Here is a 12,362-nt window from a genome sequence, read left to right on the forward strand (position 1 = left end):
GCTCAAAAAAAAAATTAACTACAAATATACCGAACATCATATACCGCAAACTTAGTATTTTCCCGTATTTCTCTTTCTTTTCATTCTTTCTTTCACTCATTGTCTAACCACAATATGGGTTGACCACTCAAGAAGAGCGCCAACCAACAAGCTTGACACCCAGGGATAGAGCCAGGATTGGATGACGGGAAAGAGGAACTATTAAAACTTAAGAGGGTGTTTGGCATTGTTTTATGTTTTCAAAATTGTGTTTTAAAAAATGAGAATAGAAAACAGTTTTTGTAGTTTTCAAAATATAATGGTGTTTGGCTATTGTTTTCTAAAAACAGTTTTCAAAAACCAAAAAACCAAAAACATATTTGGATGATAAAAAAACAAGCAGTTTTTAGAAAACATATTTTTTTTACAATAATTATTTTAATACTTATTATTATGATTTTTTTTTAATAAAAATGCAATATGTCACATACATATTTAATCTAACTTAGTTATAATATTGCTAATTTTCATATAAATTAACAATATATCATATTGTTTGAAAAAATATAGAATCTAAAAAATATCTAAATAATTTTTACAAGTAAAATATCAATAAAATATTATAATGCTTAAAAAATATGAAATTTTTTAAATTTTAAATAAAATATATAATCTAAAGTATATAGAAAATCACCATTAATCTACAATATGTCCCCATAAACACAATTTGAATACTAAAATTATTTTATAGTAATAAAATATAGTTGACTAATTTATATTATTATAAGCTGTCCACATAGCTTGAGCAATACGATCTTGACATCTTGCCATTGCTGCAGCAGATTCATCAGATAAATTGACTTCACATCTTGACACACTAGTGTTTGCTTCCTCTAAGTTGTCTTCACTCTCAAGTTCTTTCTCTTCCCATTCTCTAAACATATGATCATACTCTGTGCATTGACGAATAAAATTATGAAGAGTGCAGCAAGCAATAACTATCAAAGGTTGTCTACTCAATTTGTAAGGTGGCATCATCTTCAATATAGGAAAACGTGCTTTTAGTACACCAAAGCACCGTTCAATGACATTCCTAAGAGAAGAATGCCTATAATTGAATAGTTCTTTCATACCACGTGGTCGATTACGTCCATTATTGTATTCTTGCAAATGATATCTTTCACCACGATATGGTGGGAGAAAACCTTTTGTGCATGGAAACCCAGAATCCAAAACATAGTATTCACCTACATAATAAAACATGTCAAAAAGAAAAGTTAGTTTTCTATATGCACCATCACATAAATTATAAAATAATGATTCAATCCTAGGCTTTCAATACCTTCTTTAGGCAATGGAAACTTATATTTAGGTTGTGTAATTGCATCTATAAACACCCTGGAATCATTTGCGGTGCCCTCCCAACTAGCAGATACAAAAGTAAAGAACATTTCAAAGTTACAAGCACACAAGACATTTTGTGTTACCACGTTTTTTCGGCCTCTGTAACTGACTTGCTTATCTGTAGGGACACATGCACTCACATGTGTTCCATCAATGGCACCAATGCAATTCTGATAGTACAAAAATCCAAAACCATTATAAACATTTATCGAAGAAAAATGTAAACTAAAAATATGTGAAAATATAATTTATATATAAAGTTATAATACATTGGATGTATATTAAGTACCTGAAACCATGGGTAGTATTTTGAGGAGTTGACAATATGAGAAGGTAACGAAGATTGAGTTGGTCGAATGATATCCTGTCCTAATTTACATATTGCCTTTAATGTTAAATGGAAGTGCCTATCAATAGTTTCAAGCGAATGTTGAAATCGGTCAGCTATAAGTCTCATTCCCACATTTTGACCAACAATTATAAGGAAAATGGCAACTGCTTCTTCAACTTTAATCTCTCGTGTGTCCTTAATGTATTCCTTTTGTTTTAAACAAGTACATGCATCATCAACATCTGTGATCTCAATGGCCATATTTCAAATCTAGCAATATTCCATACCATAAATTATCTTAGAGCATAGCCAATATAAGACACCAAACACAAATATTATAATCAATAAATCCTATTTATTTCTTATTAGCTTATAACCCCACTCCTTGAGATCAGCCCTGTCATTGCCTACACAATCATATGATAAAGGAAAGGTCTCTAATGAGGCAATAGTCAAACAAAACACTTCAACTTTGGCCATTGCACATTGCCCAATGCCTAATGCCATACAGAAGAGCAATCTAGCATGTCAACCTAGAAAATCAACATTGTTATGTCTTCTCTTTCCAAAATCTATTCCAAGAAAATCCATTGCATATATATACCCTAATATATATCACAGTAAAATTTTATGTAACATAGGATTAATAAATGTGATCAAAGTAGTTTATATTTTAGTGTAACAATGAACTTATGACTTCAAGTTGAGACAAACACATAGCAATACCAAAAGAATAACATAAATTAAAATAAGATTGTCAAGCAATACATTGATATAATAATCAATTCAATTGAAAAAATAGAGAAAAATAATGCAATAATTACAAAATTTTACCTGCAATAAGAACACCCACTTTACTCAATGTTCCACATTTGCCAGACAAGTACTTTCGGGGGTTGCATCCTGAACTTAGAACTGGAAGTGAATCTGAAACACGACAACAAAACAATGATTAGTAACATAAGGAACTTGAAGTTGCAGAGGTTTATTGGCTGGTGCTGTTGCTGCTGCTGCAGTTTCAATTCAGTCTGTCAAAGATGCCTTGTCTAGAAAATAAGACAGCAGTGACTTTAATGAGTTTTCTTGTGACTAATATCTAATGTTGTCATAAAGTTTTAGATTTGAATTTGTAGTAGAGAATTCAGACAGTATATGATATGATATGAATATGTTTATGTTTATTGCATATATATTTTTTCAGCATTGACTCACGTGATCATTAAAGAGTTGTGATCTTTGAATTATTGTTTGAAACTTTGAAGGGATCTCTTTGATAGTGAAATAGTAACCCTATAATGGGAAAGTCTGTAGCTTTATCTTAAAACTAGCAAAGATCAGAGAGAAAATATTTATATTCTCTTATTCTTTTTCTTTTGACAGCCATGGCTATAAAATGTTAGCCAATGAAAATGAACACATAAAAATGTTTATGCCTTAGAAGAACAATTTCCCTATCTAAACATTCAATACATAAAAAAAGAGCAAAACTCTACTACTTTGCTCCCCTGTGTTCAATCCTTGAAACAAGGTCAAAAAGCTCTCCCCTTTATTTGTTTTCATCATTCTTATATAGAAGATTTGATCTTGATATAATCTGTGCCTTTTGTTGAACCAGATTTAAAGATGGGTTTGTCGATTTCTAGGCTCATGAGATCATTTTTCGCCAGGAAAGAAATGAGAATTCTGATGGTGGGACTTGATGCAGCTGGAAAAACAACCATCTTATACAAGCTTAAACTTGGAGAGGTTTTTACTACCATTCCCACAATAGGTAACTATGTATTCTTTTGATTGATCTAAGTTGGTCTATCTTCAATATTTTTATAAAATGTGCAAATATCACATAAATCAGTATATATCATACTTGTATTTGAGAAAAATGATCTTTTATGCTAAGGATTTTTTAAGCTTAACTATGGCTGCACCATACTACTTAAAGCTACAAATACAGTGTGTTTGTCTAACTTAAACCATGCAGGTGGCTCCCTTACTAGATCACATAATCCCTCACATGAAGCCCCCTTCTTCTCTGGGGACACACCACACAGATATTCCAGAGATGTATAATAGAGAATCCAAAGTTTTCTCTTTGATGATAAGACACTAATATTTGAATTTTTTTTATGAGATATCATTGTATTAACCACAATCAGATGGGCATTATGATAATATTATTATACTTTGTTGGGTTGACAGATTTGGAATACTATGAGTTTAAGTATACTTTTTAAAAGTTGTCGGTGTTTAAAACAGAATGTTAAGTTGAAAAAAGAAACACCATGAATTCGTAAATAAACCTCAGATCACTTCCAATTATTCTAGAATTGAAAGAACATGGAGCAGAGCACAATGTTTTTGCACATTAGAAACAAGTGGTGCAATAAAATTGCAAAAGAGAGATAGTATTTAGTACCATATTTGATAGAATACAATAGGACAAAAGATTTTAACGAGGGCTGCTAAGCACATCAACAGAAAAACGATTCAATGGAGGCAATCTCATCTGCTGATCTTGAGTTCTGCTCCTCTTAAAACAGATATATATATATAAATATGAAACAGGGCTGCTGGGTACGGATCCATATATATGAAACATATATATATATGCAAGAGTTGCAGTACCAAAACAATCTATACACGATCTATATAACAAACTTCTACATGTAATCATCCAAATACAACAATACCCATAAACACACTCAAAGGTCTTTCATCAATCAACACTGTTAAGGATTTGACCATATATATATGTATATATATTTATAGAGTAGCTAGCTATATATAGCCACAATCACAAAGATATATGTTATTATTTGATATATTAATCACAAACCAGCTAATATGTGAATATTCAAAACTTGGTCAAGCTCAAAAAACATGAAATCCATGACTATACATATCAGACACTCATACCCAGCTGTTAAATGGCAAAACGCCAAGGAAGAACTCTATATTTATGTATATATAAATATATAGAAGGAGATACCTTAAAAAATCAGGCGAATGGCAGTGTGAAGGTCTAGCTGCAACATTATGATCTACAAGAGAGGATCAAAGACCTTTCTATGTGAGGAGATGTTAAATTAGAAGAGAAAAAAAATTAGGGCACAAAAGTGTGTAAGATAAGAAGAACACACAATTAAAATGTTGAGAGAAGTTTCAGTCAGCTGAGAATAATTGGAGAATGTCCTTAGAGGCGGAGAGATGGAGGAGAAGGAGCTCAGAGCTCCATTACTGCTTCTTCTATTTTCGTCGAGAGAGAAAAAGGGGAGAACTGAGAACTGAGAACAACTTTTGAAAACATAGATAAGGTGTTTTCTAAATTCTTGTCTTTTTTAACTCAATTTTTTAAAATCTGTTCTAAAAAAACAAAGCCAAACACATCATTTGTTTTCCAAAAATAATTTTCTGTTTTTTAGAACAGAAAACTGTTTTTGAGTTAATGAGCCAAACAGGCTCTTTAAACAAATATTTTAAAATATATTATTACAATCATTATCAACATTAAAATATGAAATGTCTCTCTTGCATGTAACATAAATTATTTATATGTGAATCTATACAAAATGCATCATATGCACTATTCCACTTTATACGGTTATTATCTTACATGTTTATCTTTTCTCAATTTTTTTTAAATGAGGGGGACCAACATGTTATATTTTATTATATATTAATTATTATGTGTTTCAGATTTTTGTGTAAAAGATTAAGGGGGCCAGGCCCCCCCTCACCACGTGTAGATCCGTCCATGTTGATGCCAAAGTTTCAATGGTAGTGTTGGAACAAGCCGCATGCGCAAGTCAAAACTCCATGGTCGTTGGTTTGACTACAATTTCTTGCAAGCTTTGGTCAACCAAGTCCGGAGGATGGTACCATCGGAACGAGTACCTTGAGAGGATCAAAACACAAACACTCATTCTGCCTACTTTGTCATTGTTCATTGCGCGAGTTTGTGGGTAAATCTGCCAATTTAGAAGCTTTTTCCAGCAACATCAGTGTTCATTTGGACTCAATGGTAGTACAAAGTCGACCTACTCTTTGAGGGGTCATTTTGGTATATGAAAAATCTAGATTTCTTGCCAATAGCTAGAAGATGATTTGAAGAGTTAGTGTAATGCCCTGGTTATCCCAGAATAGTTACAGTGAACGGTGAACCGGAAATTTAACTCGCTACCCGAGTCCTTTGGTTAAAAAACGTGTTTCTAAGTGTTATTAATAGGCTAAGGTAGAAAATCAATCAAAAGGAAATGATATATTTTATTTAGAACATAAAACTATTCATGGGCCCATAAAAAACATTAACAAGTTATTTACAACTCAAAATGGTCATTATTGATTCAGATTTACAACCTGGCGACCTAAGCGGCAAAAATAGGGTAAACCCCCTAGTTCCTCTAAGAACTCCTTGGCCGTGGTGGTTGTGACGCCCCACGTCACTATGGCTGCTTTCTGGAATGACGTCTGGCCCTACAAACCAACACGAGTCTTTTCAGCGTGCTTTGTCGTCACTCACATGCTTCCTAGGAAAACTTCCCAGGAGGTCACCCATCCCTAGATTACCCCAGGTCAAGCACGCTTAACTTTGGAGTTCTCAAGTGATGGGCTACCGAAAAGAAGATGCATCTGGTTGATATAGGTAGTACCCATCAATTCATTTAAGCACTCTTCAACTGTGTAGTCCCATACCTACACAGTCTTAGAATCATCACACTTGACCTTCCCCAGGCGGTGTGGGATTGCACAGCTTACCCGGTCTTTCCCCTTACGGATCACGGGATTCTGACTGTCACAGTGGTCAAGCGGCGGCATATGTACACAGCACTACCTAAGCTCTCCACTAAAGGCTGGGTGAACTTTTCTTTCCCTTTACCTGCACCACATAGCACCCATGAGCCAAGGCCCAGCAAGAAAACACAATATATCATGAATACAATATCAACAATGATCATAATCATTAATCAAGACTCTCAGTCCAAAACAGATGAGTGACAGTCGCAAAAGTCACTAAGGTGGGTTCCGTTCCCTCTAGCCATGTGACGATAGGGTCACCGGGGCTTTACAAATAAGTGAACCTTTCACTAGCTTAAACATGATAGGTGCTTGATGATTAGTCACCAACATAACCTACCTCATGTGTTGGGGTTTTATGCCCTAATTAAAACCCAAATTCTTTGTAATATCATTTTATTACCAATAAAAGAATAGAAATCATTTTTTGACTTGGTCAATCACTTTGCTCACATGTTTTATTTTCATGATTATTTGTTTAATATAAACTTTTATTCAATCCCGAGCATATAGCTAATCTTATTTATAGTGACGTAATCACAGTGGAATATAAATATGATTATATGTTCAAAATAAGTTAGTCCTAAGATTAGTCAGTGCACAGGATTTACACTAACTTGCCAATCTACGATATGATCTACTTACACATTACAGTGTTATGTTCTTTCCAGAACATTAGCAAAGTAGATAAGATCGGATGTATTTGTTACATCGGACTGGACCGATATTGACAGTTGATAAGGTAAGTAAACATACCGTTATTATCTATTCTAGTCATATCATATAGTTGACCATAGGTCAATTCAATCTCAATTCTGAGTGGTTAGTATTCTAACTGATTGTATTATTTGAGTTCTTTGACTTGTTCGTTACCAGCTTACCCTACGGACTAGCCCATACTTACATCTTGGGAACTCGGTAGTATAATTGAGTGGGAGTGTTAATCATAGATATGAACATCTATAGTTTCTGATGAAGAAGTGAAACGATGGTTTCCTTTTAGTTTGGTTCAAGGTGTTAAATGATAGAGATCTCATTTCAGTAATTAAATTAGTTTACTGAAATATCATGACAATTATGGTTGTAACAATAGATAATTAATAGCATATCTATATTTGTTATAGAGCGTTCTATGAATTCAAGAGTGCAATTCCGAGTCTATAGTGGAGTCACGAGGAATTAATAAGTTAGTAAATTTATTTGTTAGATTTATGATAACTTATTGGAGCTTGATTTCATAGGCTCATGGTCCCCATTGTACCTTGGATAAAATCATCTAGATAGTCTCAATAAATTGATTTAATCATCAATTAGAATTATCAAAGTTGACCAGGTCAATTTTGGATAGTTTCACAGAGTTGTGTAATTTTGAGAAGAAAAGAAAAATTATGGCAAATTTATTAATTAAGATAAATTGGTATCTAAATTAATAAATAAATTTAAATCAATGTTCAAATTATAAATAATTAATTTGATACAGGATTTAAATAAATATTTAATTAATTAAATCAATAGAAAATAATGCAGGCCTTGATTTTAAGTCCAATGGGCTTATAATAAAATGAGAAATTTCACGGGCCTATAGCCCATGATAATTTTGACCTAGGGCTTCAAAATGACTGTTATTTTATTGATTTTTTAATTAAATTAAATGGGCTAATTGAATCTATAAAAGGAGTGCTTAGAGAGAAGTCAAAACAGGTAGTGATTAAAAATAATCATTACTATAATGACACCCGTATATATAACGAAAAAGAGTAGTAAAACGTGATCAGAGTGTGAGAGAAAGAAACCAATGGAGCAAGATTAATAACAACAAGGCCACCACCCTGTAGCCATGGTGATGATATATCATTCAAAAAGCAATATCGAGAACTTCTTTCTTTTGGGAAAAGTATTGGAAAGCCTTCGATATCCATCGGCTCAAGGCTGGTGATTATATTAAGCTTCGTTTCATGCACAACATCAGATCAGTGGTACGAATAGCTTGCACACTGAAGCTCTATTCACTACTATAAATATATGCTTATACTTCAGTTTTTTATACTTAGCATAAGAAAAAAGTGAAGTAAAAGTCTTTTACTTCGCTTTTGGATTTGGCGGTAAAAAAAAATTGGATACCACTTCACTTTCTTAAAAAATGAAGTTAAAAATGCAATGTAACAAAGGCCACATTTGGTTGCACAGGCCCTTGACTTCGGTTTGGAGAGAATAAGGGTTTAATAAAAGGGGCAAGCCAAACACGCCTGTTATTAGTTTTTTGGGCCCTTTCTACTGCAACTTTTATATAAGAACCGAAGTGGAAAGTAGACTTTCCACTTTGGTTTTTATATTACAACCGCAGTAAAAAGGGCCAAGCCACGCGTGCCTCATTAGTCTTAAAACTCTTATACTTTAGTTTTTATATAAGAACCGAAGTGGAAAGACTTTCCACTTCGGTTCTTATATAAAAACAGCAGTAGAAGGGTTCTTAAACCATTTCTTCCACCTTCACAACCCTTTATCGCTTTTCATCCCTCTGTGCACATAAAGAGACGTTAGGACCTCCATTGACTCCCAACCCATACGGTATGCCCATTTTCTTGAATCAAACTTTTTTTTTTTCATCATTATTTATAACTTTCCTTGATTAAAAACTAAAATATAGTCTAGAAATTGTTCCATTTTCATTTTTTAGTGGAAAAAAAAGGGTTTGGCCGTGGGTATTTTCCCCCATGGGTTCTTGATTTTTTTTGTTGGATTTTGACCGGATTTTTGTCATTTTAAGGTGTTTTTGAGCTTAAAAAATGTATGGATCGCTAAATTATTGTTTGGATGATAATTTTTTATTTTTCTATCGTTTTTTTTTTCAATTTTTTTTGTTCTCATATTATGTGTTGAATGTGTATAGGTGTTTGAGTTTCAAAATTATGATAGATGCTATTTCAATCATCAAAGAGTAGGTTTGATTCTACAAACTTTGTTTGAGTTATTTTTTTTAATTTTTTTATATTATTCCGAATTTAATAATTAGTTTTAGTAATATTTTGTGAATTTTTCTAGTTATTTATTTATTTTGTTATTTTATATAATGTGATAAAAAAAACTTGTTTGATTATAAATATATATATATGTGTGTATATTAGTAAATTTTAAAAATTGTGACAAGGTGAATTTGCTTTTTCAATATTTGTAAAAATAAATAGCTTGAAGATGATCAAAGTGTTGTTCATTAGTTTCTATAACTAGTTTGATTTTTTTTTATTTAGTGGTTTGATAATTATGTAGTTTACTAATTATGTAAGTAATGTTTTAGTAGGGTCGTCGATTGAGTGGTGACTTTGTTGTTCATTTTGGGTGAATTGAAGAGTAATATTGGATGTGAGTAATTTTTTAATTTTATTTATATTACTACAAGATTTATGTATAAAGATATGGTTAATTAAATCATGCATATTGGATTTAGTGAAAGTTATGTCTGAAAATTAGTGAAGTAGGCTATGAGAAATTTGCGTGCTACAGTGATATAATGATGGATTCATTTATGCTTGATTATTGTGTTTGTTTGTGTTAATTTTATAGGTAATTATAAAATTGTGGTATGCTATAGAAACAGAGGAAACTATGTCGATTTTTTTTTTTTAATTTTAGAAGACTAGAACCTAATAACATGCCTAAAGTTATCATGCATAGAGCACAACTCTTTACATGATTGAATTGTTTTTGCAACTTATATAAGTTTTTTTTTTCTCTAACTTATTAGGAATTTAATATTGTTATTATTATGGATAAATCATAGACGCTTGAGAGGAGAGAAATACCACAATTTCAAGATGGATTCAACAATTTTTTAGAATTTTGCCTAAAGAATTGTAGTGATCCAAAAAGAATTCGTTTTGCTTGTGTCGATTGTGGTAATGGAGTAAAAATGAATATTACCATGATAAATGATCATGTATTTTTGTTGGGGATTTGATAGAAGTTATCTAGATGGTATTGGCATGGAGAATTATTAAATGACAATAAGAGCACACACCAACTTTAATTTTGTTGTGTGTTGTAGAAAAATGAACTAGGTGTGGAAGATGTAGAGCGGTACCAAGTTTGGATAAGAGCACGAGAAAAGAAGAAGGTTCTTGTCAAAGATTTGAACAGACAAATTGAAGCAAGAATTGTAAGTGTTTTAAAGTAATGTAAGAATGATAAAGTTCTTATAAGTTACTAATTTAATTGATCATTGGTTTGTTTCACAGAATGAGCTGAAATACAAAGTTAATAGTGGATAGATCATTGCAAAGGGTCGGGATGACATATTAACAAAGGCTTTAGGGACACCTGAGCACCAAAACCGTGTTAAAGAAGTTGGGTATGATACATTTATTTATTTGTTGCATTTAACTTTATTCTTCAATATTTTTGTTTTTAAATAACTGGGTTGATTATTGTAGGTCATTTGTGAATATTTCTTCCGTCTTCGGAAGAAAACCAAGAAAAACAAAAGAAATATTTGATGTTGTTACTCAAAAAGATGTAGAAAATTGTGAGGCTCACAACATAAATTGAAGCATTGAAGAAGGAAAAAGCTAAACAAGCAGATGAGATAGATGATATGGAAGAACAAGACAATGATGACGGGCAAAATGATGAAGAATATCACACACCATGCATGCATGATGATCCACAATTTTACAACTATCAACATGTTATGCACGACGTGTCTCCACAATTTACAAACCTATGTGTTACTTTGTTTAGATAATATTCACATTGTGGTGGCTGAGGGTGTTTTCATTGATGGGGTGGGTCCAAATGACTATTCATGGTGTTCAACTGATAGACAAATACACGAGGATCCGAGTCACCAAAATGTTACAAGAGGATGCTGAAATCTCGTGTTCTGTTGGGGAGATACGCTATGTTTGAGATACCTATGACGTATTCCTTCCTTGGCCAAAAGAATTAATTATGACTGACCAGGTATAAAAGAATTCTTTCATTTGTTACCTATTAAAATATTTGTTGGTCCATTTTTTTAATATTCATTGTACCATGATGTTGTGCAGAGTCCTCTAAAAAAGAGACCTCCAATGTCAACAAGCCCATCCAACCCACATCTGTCATAAGCTAGATCTCACATCAACCCAGGAGACGCTCTGATAGAAGGCCAACCATTTGGTGATCACATAATGAATCACATCCATGTTAGCCTTCAGTTTATGGTGAGAGAATTTTGCAGAGTTAAAGGAATAAACAGAGTAGTCTCAGTTCCAGTGGACCCATCATTCATGAATCGTGACTCAATCTTTCTAACTTCAGAGAATATAGAATAAGTTGCCACTTTGCATATGATTGGAGGCTTAGCAATGATATTCGGACTAAGGTATCCCTTAAACTAAATCTTTGGAATGATATGAAATTCAGATTGGTTATGAGTATTGCTCTGTGATCTGTTGAATATTTTCTTAGTAAATTGAATGTTTACAAGTTTGGGTAAATTGAAACTCTGCCGAAATTAAAAAAAAAAAATTAATACTTTAAGAATTTTGAAGATGCATTTGAGAGTCCTTATTTGCAAATCAACGTGTCTTTTACAAGTTTTTTGACACTGAGTGTCTTAGCAATAATAATGCACAAGATATAGAACGACCAACTATTGACTTGACAAATTGGTTGATGACTATGAATAGAGTTAGTCAACTTATACTTTATACCTTGGAACATACGATAAGAAATACTATAAACTTTTATTATTTGATTATTCATATTAAAAATTAAATATTTTATTTAACATGCTTATTATTTTAGGGTACACTGGATGTTGGTGATTGCTATGCCAAAATGAAAAATCGTATTCTTGGATCCACTGAAAACACATAAA

General features: G+C 32.4%; 1 protein-coding gene across 1 annotated transcript; it reads right to left on the minus strand.

Annotated features, from left to right (window-relative positions):
* Nucleotides 1-747: 747 nt before the first annotated feature.
* On the minus strand, nucleotides 748-1,929 carry LOC133824007 (protein ALP1-like). The gene is made up of 3 exons (XM_062256868.1): nucleotides 1,673-1,929; nucleotides 1,322-1,553; nucleotides 748-1,226 (listed from the first exon to the last, which is right to left on the minus strand). The coding sequence occupies exons 1-3, from the start codon at nucleotides 1,838-1,840 to the stop codon at nucleotides 748-750; spliced, it is 879 nt and encodes a 292-aa protein (XP_062112852.1). The 5' UTR covers nucleotides 1,841-1,929.
* Between the last annotated feature and the right edge of the window lie 10,433 nt (nucleotides 1,930-12,362).

Source organism: Humulus lupulus, chromosome 3, assembly GCF_963169125.1.
Source record: "Humulus lupulus chromosome 3, drHumLupu1.1, whole genome shotgun sequence".
NCBI classification, from domain to species: Eukaryota; Viridiplantae; Streptophyta; class Magnoliopsida; order Rosales; family Cannabaceae; genus Humulus; species Humulus lupulus.

What these genes read in the sequence shown, in the direction of transcription:
- LOC133824007 (XM_062256868.1), bottom strand. Translation starts at nt 1,840, where the DNA reads ATGAGACTTATAGCTGACCGATTTCAACATTCGCTTGAAACTATTGAT. An exon ending in AATACTACCCATGGTTTCAG is followed by an intron (nt 1,554 to 1,672) that starts GTACTTAATATA and finishes TTGTACTATCAG; the next exon opens with AATTGCATTGGTGCCATTGA. An exon ending in GTTTCCATTGCCTAAAGAAG is followed by an intron (nt 1,227 to 1,321) that starts GTATTGAAAGCC and finishes TTTATTATGTAG; the next exon opens with GTGAATACTATGTTTTGGAT.